Source organism: Diadema setosum, chromosome 9 (genome assembly GCF_964275005.1).
Source record: "Diadema setosum chromosome 9, eeDiaSeto1, whole genome shotgun sequence".
NCBI classification, from domain to species: domain Eukaryota; kingdom Metazoa; phylum Echinodermata; class Echinoidea; order Diadematoida; family Diadematidae; genus Diadema; species Diadema setosum.
Window position 1 is genome coordinate 1,811,869 of NC_092693.1, and position 12,862 is coordinate 1,824,730.

The 12,862-nt window shown below is 39.4% G+C and overlaps 1 protein-coding gene across 1 annotated transcript in view; it reads right to left on the reverse strand.

The window, feature by feature from the left end:
- LOC140232741 (uncharacterized protein F21D5.5-like) overlaps window positions 1-11,182 on the reverse strand; it is a 28,381-nt gene extending 17,199 nt beyond the window's left edge. Inside the window, exons 1-10 of the mRNA XM_072312858.1 lie at window positions 11,035-11,182; window positions 9,886-9,932; window positions 8,627-9,259; window positions 7,990-8,069; window positions 5,889-5,946; window positions 4,514-4,621; window positions 3,490-3,610; window positions 3,006-3,073; window positions 2,301-2,393; window positions 1,417-1,485 (exon numbers count right to left, since the gene is read on the reverse strand). Of these exons, the coding sequence (XP_072168959.1) occupies window positions 1,417-1,485; window positions 2,301-2,393; window positions 3,006-3,073; window positions 3,490-3,610; window positions 4,514-4,621; window positions 5,889-5,946; window positions 7,990-8,069; window positions 8,627-9,259; window positions 9,886-9,932; window positions 11,035-11,182 (1,425 nt within the window). The remainder of the gene's footprint in view (window positions 1-1,416; window positions 1,486-2,300; window positions 2,394-3,005; window positions 3,074-3,489; window positions 3,611-4,513; window positions 4,622-5,888; window positions 5,947-7,989; window positions 8,070-8,626; window positions 9,260-9,885; window positions 9,933-11,034) is intronic.
- Window positions 11,183-12,862: the final 1,680 nt, after the last annotated feature.

Sequence of the window (12,862 nt, forward strand, 5' to 3'; positions counted from 1 at the left end):
TTTTTGTCACCTCAAACTCATCTGACAAACAAAATAATGATGAGTAATAAATAATGAATAATAAATGACAGTGATTTATTACACAATAAAATCTTATTCGACTTAGGCACAGTGAATTCAATGGTTTTTCCGTGAAAGTGTTCTTGGAATTTTATCGACTTAGGCGAGTATTCGACTTACAAAATTCGACTTGTGAGTGAATTAATACACGTACGTCAATGGGGAAAAATCAGGATTTTTAAAAATCATTGACTTACGCGATTATTCGACATATGCGACGTCGACTTAGGCGAGTTTAACTGTATATGGCAAGTTTAAAGAAGATACCTCTAGGCATTGCATAGAAAAGGGAGAAATAGTGAAATTTTAAGAATTTGACTTTGAGCTTTGACCTTGAGCACGTGCAACCAAGAGTTATAGGCACAACTTTATCCACTCATACATACATATGCCAAGTTTCATTTGGATACCTTGAACGCTGTCCACAAAATTGATTATGGGCGGACGGACAGACAACCCAAAAACATAATTCTTCTGGCGACACTTCATGGCCGAGGCATAAAAATAGATAAAGATAACCACACTCACTGAAAACAGAAAAATTGAGAATAGGCATGTATTTGGTATTTTTGGCCTGATTTGAACAATTAGTGCCTACCAGTAACATATTTTCCTGTGATGTTTAATATGTTTGATATTCTCAAATCATGAGAGAGAAGATACACACCTGGTCTCACTACACTAAGCTAAATAGTAAAAAATAAATAAAATGAATTTCATTTCTTCCACATATCTAGAGATAAACTGAAATGAAAAAAACACTTCAAGGAATTTGCAGCACAACAATGATTCCAATGCAGGTGAAATCTTGCCCGAATAATTGTATCTTGCAGTGAAACTCGTCCGCAATATGTCTTCATCAACTTTCAGTACACATGAAAAATCAAAGAATGATTCAACTTATTTCATGTGACACTTGTAAATCTATTTGTCGATTTTTGAGCGAATTCTTCATGTAGCAGCAAGTCACTGCATAAGACGCAGCAATGTGAATATCAAGACAGAAGCCTGAAAGAGACACATTACAAATCAAATAGAACAACTTCAGATACAAAACTATTACAGGTAACTCCCGTTACAACAAAGTTCTTGCTACCGGCAATTCTCTTTTGTATATCAAAATTTTCTTAGAGCCAAAAAGTAACATTTATAAAGATATATAGACAATAATCATATGAGACTTTCATCATAATTGTGTTCATTATAACAGGAGTGCATTATTATTCCATTTCATTCTATTCTCAAAGCCATCTCGGTCATGAAACTTATTATCAGTGTAATCCGTTCAAATGAAAGACCATAACACCCTGACAGGAAAGAGTAATGGGACATTTCCACCAGTCATCTTTGCATTACCTCTTGAACTGCTGCTGGTAGTACTGTGTTGGGTGGAGAGAGCAGTGGTGTGCTTGTTGAGACAGTCCTCTGTTTATGGCAAGATTCAAGCAACAAAATAAAATACAGTCATTCACAATTTACCAACAGTTTTCTATCTAGGTAATGAAATGCATTTAATTTTAAGCTACATTTCATGCTCTACATGCTACACAGAAATGCATTTTTATCTTCTACAGGTTTCAGGGCTACCAACGGCTATCCATCAAAATCAGGGAGAAAGTGTAGTGCTACATGCATCTCAACAGGCAAAAGCAATTCCTGAATCAGGAAGGCATTCATATTCTCCTGGCAGGACGTGGCCAGATATCTAAATTTTCACAGCATCTTCTGCAGAATCAAGGAGACTCAGCCAGCCGACGTTTGAATTCTTTCCAGAATAATTCATCCATATCATCACGAAAGTCAAGAGTGCATTGTTAGAAAATAGTGGTATATTCCCAAATTATCTGTCCCACCTATGAACCATCCTGCAGTAGAATAAAAAATGGGCGTGATATCTTCATATCTTGCCTAAAGCTAAATTCTTTGTCTCCTGTTACATATGCATGTAAGCAGTTAGCTCGAGTATACTACTTCAGCTGTGGCTATGCAATGAGTGACGACAACACAGTTCAAACTGGCTTTATAGAGTGATCAAACATTACTCATGCGGCAACTATATTATGTTTGCCTTCAACTTGCACAATTTTTTTTTTTTTTTTCTGATGGTAATGCTGCAGTGTGTCCTTACAGCTGGCCTGATCACACAGCATGAACCCCAAAACACAATCCACGGATAATTTCTATGTCTCTTTATTTTAATTACAACATGAGATTCTTTGAAAATACTTATGTAGACATACTGGATCAAATGCAGGCATGTTAAATTTGGCTGGCTTCTGACCCATGAAGAATTCCTCTGGCGTCTTGAAAGGTAGACCAATATTGAGAGCAAACTGGGAGAAGAGAAAGCATTGATCAATATGAAATGTTATGAACATTAAAGAGAAGGCTATATATCATTCATGTAACAACAATTATCACTTGCATTATATTTCATACATATGCAAAAAAGACCATAATAATTACTTTAAGCCTGTTGGTTTCAAGAGTGTGTCGTCATCAGGATCATTTAAACAATCGCTAGCAATGGTTCTGAAGAGAGAACCTAATTTCTTTTTGCATCACTTTTACATACCAAACTGGCACACACAAGGAAACAAACAAAGAAATGTAAGCTGTATTTTTATACCCAGTCAAACAAAATGTAAAAATAATTTAAAGGGTACTTTTATTTCAAAACAATGTGAAAAGTAACCGCTCTCTATAACACTGCTTGCACACACAAAAAAGGTCCCACTTAAAATCAAAATAAGACTGTACACAAAACAAAACTTTAAACACACACACACACACACACATGCTCACGCACACATAGATATATAAATAAAATGAAAATAATTCCCCCCTTGACAATCTTCTCCTGTAAAGAAAGGACTTTCTCCACCCTTTAATTCCTCAATCCTATGCGAGAAAAGGCAGCAAAATTATTTCTGGAACCCACTTACCAGGCGGTCACTGCAGGAGAAATCCTTTTTCTTCTTTGGGGCCCAGTCTGCCGGTCTGCCTGCAGCATCTAGAAACACAACAACAGCAATAACAATAAAATATACAAAACAAAACAACCTCCCCCTCCCAAAAACAAACAAGTAAACAAACAAACAAACATACAAAAAACTCAGTTTGACGTAAAGCAGGGAAATTTAGAATTTAATTGTGAGCAAGGCTCTTACACCTTATTCAATGGAAACTTCCCAAAACATTATGTGACAAAGGTGTTTAGTGCACAATCACGTAATCCATAAAGAGTGAGAGCGTAAATTCATGGTCCACATTCTTTGAATTAAATCTCCCTGTCATATACAATAATGATATAGGACGTACAATGAAACACCATTCAGCTTGTCTGCAGTAATAGCATACACTGTGACAATGTAAAATTTATTGTCATGTTGATACTTGGTAGATGAAATTTATGAAATTTCCTCTCACCTCCAACATACAAGCTGGCCTTCATATCGATTGTGATCCCATCATTTCCCTTGGATTTGAGGTAGTTCCACATCCCCATGGCTGGCTTCCGATACATACCACCAGATGTAGCAGCGAAGGCCTAGGTGGGCAAAAAGCATTTGTACATTCCAGGAAAAAACTAAATGAATGATGGCAAGATACCACACCTACAGATAGGAAATTCTAATCTCTTATCTTTTGCTCAGAGTGACACTACATTTCATACTTGTAAATATTGGAAAGACAATGTTGTAATGTCCAAGAGAAAAAAAAAAAAAAACACATGGTGGTCGTATTTGTAGGTTTTACAGATTGTCAATCACACAAGTGCTTAAACTGGTAGGTTATCTTGCTTATTTGTAAGGTTCCATGAATTCCAGATGAATGTAAGATGACATGACTACTCAGAAACGCTGACAGACATCTTTAAGCAAATAACAGCTTCATTAAATATTGAAGCAGTTAAAATTTCCATACAAATCTCTTCTGCAAAGTGCTGTACAAATTAAACAAACACAACACATTTGTACACAGAGCACCATTTCTTCAGGGCTCAACAGGTATGGGCGTATGGTGTTATTGTAGTAAAATGAGATATGCCATCAACATGAAATCTTTGATGACATAAGATGTGCCATTATGAATTGTCATGCATTCATGAACAGATAAATACACAAAAAATGTAATTACACACTTCATAAAATTCCGGAGACCCATTTCATAAAAAGTCTTTATGATAGCAACTCTTGCTAGAATGGCAATTGTCATGGTAATGACAAGAATCCAGCTTCCTGATTGGCTGTTGCTATTGGAGGTTGCCATTCAGGCAATAGTTGCTATCCTAACAACTTTACTGAAATGGGACCCTGGAGTAACATTTACCTGCGACAAGTCATTGTTGTTGATACATCACTGATGTGTGACATGTTTGTGTGATCTACAAAGCTAATGGGTTTTCTTGAGATTCTTACATAGTAAAATCAAGACTTTGGTTCAGCCGTACCTGAAGGGGTACCCCCATCTTCCTCTGCACATTGCCCAGTTTCCTCTTGAACTCCTTCACCGTCATTTTGCCACGGCTGATCCCAAGCTGGTTGGTGAAAATCACAATCTACCAACATCCAAGCATAGAGGGCAGCATTGTAAGAAAGGTCTCATTGACAACAGCATTGTTGGGGTTCCATTTAAACCAGCCTGGCAAGACTCGAACAAGCCAGTCAATTAGAATATGAATATCCTTCCTTCTGAATATTGAGACAGTCGGCCAGCCATTGCATTGGCAGATAATGTGCAATATGGAAAGCAAGAAAAAAAGGTGTTTTTTTTTTTTTATAAGAAAGCTGGCATGACCCACTACTTTCTGTCAAATATTCCTCCCAAGTTTCTTTAGTAGTGAGTGGATGGGTGAACACAGCATTTATGAGCAATGATGAGCTCATGCATGAAACAGTTTAGGACTAAATGACAGGAAGGAGATACAAGGTGGTAAATTTCTGTGAGTCTGCTGGAAAAAAAAAAAAAGGTTTAGAGTGAGGGAGGGATAGAGATAAAACAATTCATATACAACAATACATTCAATAGCAGACTTTTTCCACGCTACTGTCTATGATAACCTTTGACCTAGCGACATTCTAGCAGGTAATGCTCGAGAGTAAAGGAGGAATTCTAAGAGAATTAAAAGTCTATTATTACTTTTGGAAATATTCCTCCATCTCAGACTTCTCCATGTGAGAAAGAATGTAGGAAGAAGTATAAAAGAAAGAGATGACAGCAAAACAGAAACACTGATCACAGTGTTAAAGGTGCATAGTCCCGGTAGTGTAGAGGGCGCTGTTGATGATACTGTCGATCACCATTAGCATTGATACGAAGATTACCGATGTTGAGCTGTCATCAAGAGTAAAGTGCGTAGGTGTTGCTAAGTAACGTTGCCTTCGTTGTCTTCTGTGCGCATCGCGCAGTCTGTAGTAATGCCAGGGTGCGTGCATATGTGCTTGTTATTATGACATCACAAAAGAGTTTGCTAAAGCTGTCATCCCCCTCAGCCGAATCATGAGCCGAACTGTGATCTGACCACTGACTACAGTGAATCGGACTTCTCCGGGCTTGGGGAAGTGGGCCAAAGCGTAAGCGCTTAAGAGGAGTCGATAGCGTAGGTCTCTATAGGAAACTTGCGCCGTGTGCCCGCGTACGCATTTGACTAAAACACTGGGACCATGCACCTTTAAGTTCATAAAGACTGCTTGTGGAAAAGGGAAAAAAAAATGCAATAGTTAAACAAAATGGAAACTTTAAACAAAAACCATCATCAACAAGAAACTTGGCTCCATAGAAGAAGGGATAGAGTAATGTATCATGGTTTAATAGCAAATCTTTACCTTGTAGCCTTCACTATGTAGCTTCTTTAGTCTGCCAGGGACTTCTGGGTAGATTATTCTGCAACAACAACAAAAAAGGCAAAGATTCCTGACATTCAACTAAATGTATGTGCATGACAAATGAATTTTAAATTAACAAGGCAAGTGCCAAATTGTGTCTCGCCCATTCGCGTACAAGGAATTAATATTTTTTATAACTCCCAGAAGTTAATTGACCTGCTTATGACCTTTGACCTTGTGGTGACCTTCAACACCCCAAGGGACATTTACCATCCAAGTTTGGTCACAAACGGACAAAGGGATCAAAAGTAATGAGCCATAATCGAAACGTGCCATAAAAACATAACATTGGGCCCTAAAAATTTGTTGACCCCTTTCTGTGACCTTTGACCTTGTGATGACCTTTAACTCCCCAAGAGACATCTACCATCCAAGTTTGGTCTCAAACGGACATAGGGATCAAAAGTTATGAGCCACTATCAAAACGCCCTAAAAACATAACATTGGGCCCTAAAAGTTTGTTGACCCGTCTGTGACCTTTGACCTTGTGACGACCTTCACCTCCCCAAGGGACATCTTCCATCCAAGTTTGGTCACAAACGGACAAAGGGATCAAAAGTTATGAGCCATAAATGAAATGCGCCCTAAAAACTTAACATAGGGCCCTAAAAGTTCGTCGACCCGTCTGTGACCTTTGACCTTGTGGTTACCTTCAACTTCCCAAGAGACATCTACCATCACCCAAGTTTGATTGCCATTGTAGCAACATGTGCTGAGTTACGTGTGATAAGAGAGTCTTGCAAGTAAACTTTAACGTATGACCTCAAATGACCTTTGACCTTATCAGGTGACCTCTTACGGCACCATAACATGATTGTACCCCCAGTGCATCCATCACCCAAGTTTGATTGCCATTGTAGCAACATGTGTCGAGTTATGTGTGATAAGAGTCTTGCAAGTAAACTTTAACGTATGACCTCAAATGACCTTTGACCTTATCCTGTGACCTCCAACGGCACCATAACATGAAGGTACCCCCCAGTGCATCTATGACCCATGTTAGGTTGTAATCCAAGCAACTTATGTGAAGTTATTTGTCAAAAGAGAGTCTTGCAGGTAAACTTTAACATAGAAAAGAGAGTCTTGCACATACTCTTTAATATATGACCTCAAATGACCTTTGACATCATCACATGACTTCCGACAACAACATAACATGAAGATACCCCTAGTGCTTCTATCACCCAAGTTTGGCTGCCATTGCTGTAACAGTTGCCAAGTTATGCATCATAAGAGAGTCTTGCAGGTAAACTTTAACATTTGTGACGGACGACGGACGACGGACGGACGACAGACGGACGATGGACGGACGACGGACGGACGACATTTGGATCCCTTAGTCTCGCCATCACCTCCGGTGGGCGAGACAAAAATTGCCAAACATCATTTGAAACAAATAATAAATTGCACAATTCCTGCAACTATAAATTTCTCATAGAAATGCACACTAAAGTAAATATCATGATTAGATGAACATACAAGTGTCCTCTTTGCAGGTATTAACTTTTAAAAGGCACGAGAAAAGAATGCATGGATCTTTGGTATCATCACTCATTGATAGAGTGACATACATACTACTACCACCGAATACTAATCATAATTGTTTGGTTTACACCAAACTCACATGCAGACACACATACATATATATGCTGATTACAACTGTCAGGGATGACAATGTCCCATGGAGCAATTAGATCATGAAAACAGTCATTAACCTTGAACCTTGAATACTTCCCAAGCCTGTATGGATGCTCAGCTGTAAAAATTGTACCGTTTTTTACTCTTTCCAATCGAGTCCCTCCTCGAAGATGAGTGAGGTTGCAGGGATTCTTAATATTTTCTGCATACCTTTTATTATACTGAAGGTTGTTCTACCAACAGGTATGCATGCCTGAGGCTCACCCTCCATTAAGTGCATGCAAACCGAGTATTGCAACCTATTTGGTACATGTACGAACAGATGCACAGGCTAGCTTGGAGAAAATATCCACAAAGTTGTGTACATCAGGACACGGCCCTTTCTGTTCCACCACAAACTTACCGCCAGTCATCAGCGTTTTGTGGGAAGACCTTTCCTGAAGCAGTCGTTATGAGTGTGCCATCCATGTCAAAGCCTACAATCTGCAGCAGGGATTAATGAATCGGAAGATTAGAAGTCGATAATAATGGGCTGCTTGAACACAAACAAGAGATATCCATTCCATCTTTAGTTTTAAACAGCAGATGTACATTGAAATGAGTAATGATCAAGGGGTTATGTAACACACATGTTCATCAAGATTGGTCCTCTACCTTGCAACTCCATGACAAAGATCACATTCTTCTCACTGCAATGCTATCGAGTCTGATTGAAAGAAAGAGACAAAACAAGAAAAATAGTAAATGTCCAATCTACTGGTGGCACCTAAGTGCTGAAATTCATCTTTATAAGTTGATTAATTTCTGATATTAACCACATTAGGATGAATTTATATAGTCATTCAAGTAGTTCAAATTTGTAATCTTTTTTAATCTCTGCACCTCTATCTTTGGTTAACAATCATTCAACATACATTTTACAGAATCTGTCTCTCTCCAATACTTATTACATATTTTTCCTACATCAAGAACCTGGAATGCACACAGAGGTGTACTGATGTTTAAAGTGATACATTTTTCACTCAAGAGTTCCTACTGACCTTTGACCCCGCCTTCACCCCAACACTCTTAAACACGAGCAGTTTGCCCTCTTCTTTCCACTCCTCCTCGGTAGAAGGTTTGCCTGACTCGGCAGCAGGTGCATCCTTTGCCGAGGCACTCCCATCTCCGCTCCCGGATCCCCCTGCATCACGACGCTCTCTATGATGGTGACTGGCTGATCCCTCCTTTGCTGCTTGCTTCTCCTTGGCTTCCTTGGCTTTACGCTGAAGAGCGGCCAGTTTCTGATCGATCTCGTCCACCGGATTTCCGTTCTCATCACCTTCTCTCTCCGTCTTGCTCTTCTTCTGCGCAGGCTGGAAATTCCCTGCCAGTGAAATGGCCTTACGCTCAGCCTTACCTTCATCATCATCATCTCCGTCGTCATCCAGTGTTCTCTTCTTGGATGAATGTGAGTCTTTTGCCAATCCTGGAGATTCTGACTTTTTAACAGTCAAGTCATTTGACTTTTTCACAGTTCCTCTATCATTTCCTGCTGATGCCTGATTTGACAAGAAGTGGATGGCATACTCATATTTACCAACCAACAGCTGTAATTTCTCTCCATTGGTAAGTTTAACACGTGACTCTTTCTGAAGTTCATTGCCATGACACCAGGCAGGATTTGGACCAAGCTGGGAAAAAAGTACAAAAATACACTATTCAGCACACACATGCTCAAAATACACAGGTACACAAATGCAAACTTCACAAATATCATGACATCATAAAAACATTAGTGTTAGGTACAATAACCCTTTCATACCATTTGAGTCTTACTGTGAGTTTCCACACTAATTCCAGTAATCAAAACTTTGCATTAAAAATTTTGATTATCAGTTATCATTCCATCACAACATCAGCGTGCTTGGGCATCACCAAAACACTGCATACCTAGACGTAATCATTCATTAATATTAAATTTCAAGAAATGTGTTCCTTTTGTTACAGCCCAGGTCAAAATGTCAACCTGCTGGTTCTTTTGTGTTACCAGTAGAAACAACAACTCTGCATGTAAACAACATTATCCGGCAGAATTTTCATGCACCCATCCATTACCTGAAATCAACTGCCTCCCTCACAAATAAATTAAACAAGAGCCTTCAGTGTCCGTGCAAACTCACATGACAAAATAAGTGAATAGCTTTATGACAGCCAGTAGAAATAAGCAAGGCATGTGACTTCTTTGCTGTTTTTTGTTTTAATCTCCTTGCTGTCTGCAAGGGCAATGGGTTACAAACAGTTTTCTCATAACACGCACCTGCTTAACATTTACAGTCTCCGACATATAGTCTGCGGTTGCCTCCACTGAAATGGAATAAAAGGATAGATTCATGAAATCTTGCAAAAAAAAAATGAGCGGCAAGTCTTTAAAATTACTACATTAAATAGCAATGACAATGATAAATGATGCTATAAGAGTGCTACTACCTTGAAATCAGACATCTATGACAGGCCAAACTTGATATGTGCTAAGATGAAGCATGAAATGTACGTTCCATTAAAATTGCTCTGAATATTCGTTGACAGTGTTAAGTGGGTATCAGAATAGCACATGTCAGTTTCACTTGTTGGTACAACATTACTATTGTTTCCTTTCATTTTTTTTTTTTTTAATCATTAAGCCAAAAGCATCTTCCACATGCCCTTTGACATGAGAACCTCTTTTCAGGCATGACATTTGTGCTACAACACATTCAATGTGGAGATCATGACACTACCAGATTTTCACTATCCCAGCTGAGTACAATGAATTCTGCATGTCCTAAATTTTGGACAGATTACATTGTTTCATTTACTAGAATACAAGCAGCCAGTCCATTGGTTTGATACATAAAAAGAAAGAATCAGATGTAAGCAATGTGTATAGACCATATATTGTAAAGGGAAAATGTACTCCTAAAGACATGCATAATGTGCATGTACTGCAAATCAAATATTCATTTCACAAGCTACCCTTAAAGTAGAACATACAATGTTCACAGAAATGGGTATAGTTTCTCTTTTCTGCCAATTCCATGTCATTTGGAATACACAGAAATTGGCACATCAAGAAATATCCCAGGATAACCAGGGGAGGATCTGGGAATTCCATAAAGAGGGGGCGCCTCTAATTAAAGGGGGGGGGGCACGCCTCCCCCCATCTTTTTTTATTTGTTTTTTTTTATAAAAAATAAAAGGGGCACATGCAGGGTGTGCCCTGCCTGGATCTGCCACTGTTAATGAACAGATTAGCTACCATGAACTGCCATTTTTCAGCTACAGATATCAGTTTTTGTTCATTATAAGAACTTGCTACATACGGCACTTCCCTAATGTCAAGAATGAGGGCTATGATCTTTGACATATACATGCTACCCCCAAGCATTTATAAGCATGTGCACTTGATATCATATTGTTTACTCCTTACAGTGATTCCTTGACAGTTTCTTGTCCACAATCCCGGTGAGAGGGCTCCGCCCCAGGATGAGGGGCCTACCGTCCGGGAGGTCAATGGCCTGAGGGGCATCAAACTCTCCCCCACCGGAAACTGGCTCCAGCTTACACTGCTTGGCCATAGCGTCCCTGAGATAGCAGAAAGAGACGAACGGATCAAGAGGATGAAAGAAACAGTAAGAAATAAATATTTTGTGTGACAGACAGGCAGAAAAGAAATCAGTTTAAAGACTGAATTCCAATAATTAATATCAATGAATATACTTTTGGGATAATAAACTTGTACTGTTGATGCTTTTCACTTAACAAAAATTGACAACTAGTCAGTCTTTCTACAGGAATTCTGCTTCAAACTTTTGCTTGCTCGACTATAAACCATCTCCACAATCCATTGCCATGAACTATCAGGGCTAGGTATGTATGAATTAAACAGCAAAATATTACATTTTACTGGCAAGAATTTTACCATCATTTCTGGCAGGCAAGGCAATGTTGCGAGCAAAACAGCCAACTACTGATGCTACATACCTATGCCTGCGTATAGTAAAATATCCAGCAAAATCACTAGAAATGGTCTTTAACCCGTTTAGGACGGTTTGATTTTGCTACAATACGCATTTCCCATAGACAAAACCTGCCCGAGTATACTCGGGACTCGTCCTCAACGGGTTAATACTTAATCAAGATGTAAAGACTTGAAAACACCCATCAGTGCGGATTAAATGTAATTCACTTTCTTCTTCTCAAGTTCTTCATCTCAATTTCTTCATCTGTTCATGTAGTGTACCGTGGAATACACTGTAGTACGTTTAGTCGTAATGCAATGAATGCCATGGTGTGAATATTGTGTGACGAGGCGCATGCATCGGCATTTGATTTAATCAATTGCTGTGAGGGCATACATATTGAATGTACATCCGTGCTAATCAAAAATCAAAATCAATTAGGACTACTTTTAGATTTTTTTTCCATTCTGACCCAGTCACATCACATACAAAAATTCAAACTGCAGTCAGAGTGCTGTGTTATGAATTCTTCTGGTCCAGTCTGACCAGATTATCTTAAATCTCCACAGAATTTCGTGACCAATGACCAATCTGATTACATACTAAACCAACTGAATCTAGAGGAATCTTAAAGGCTTTAAAATATCAATCATACCAGATGTTGACTGTGCAGTTCCTACAAGCTTGTGCTCTTGCTGACAGCACCAACAAAAATCTTGCACTAGCACAAGCAGCTACACGACAAGATCTAATCAACAACATTGACCACTACTAGCACTGCCACTGCCACTGGATTATGGCACTGCACTGAGCTCAGCTCCGGGAAGAAGTGATGCCGTAAATGAGGTTTCAATCTGCAATGTGATCTGACAAGAGTTCATCCATAGTCACCTTACGACAATCGTTAGGAGAGACAAGCTGGAGCAGAAGTCGTCTGTACCACAAGAAATGAAAGTTAGGGGATTCTGTAATACAGGATCATGGAAAATTATAGTATACGTTCTCGCTCGTGAGATACCACGATGTCTATACCCTACCGTACAACAGTTCAGGTTCAGAGCGCAGCGTTTAGCAGTAGCAATTGCAAGAGCAGCGCAGCGCGAGAGAGTGGCCGCGGTATGTGTCCCCGCACGATTCCCAGCCGCCGTGTCTCGCCTCGGGCTAGCCCCTCTCAATCAACCCGCCACCATAGCTGCACCGCAAACTAAACACGTGGACTCGATACTGCGCAGGCGCACTGCCAGTGCAAGTGAGCAGCGGTCGATTGGGGACCTTGCAGGCTTGTTATGATTGCGC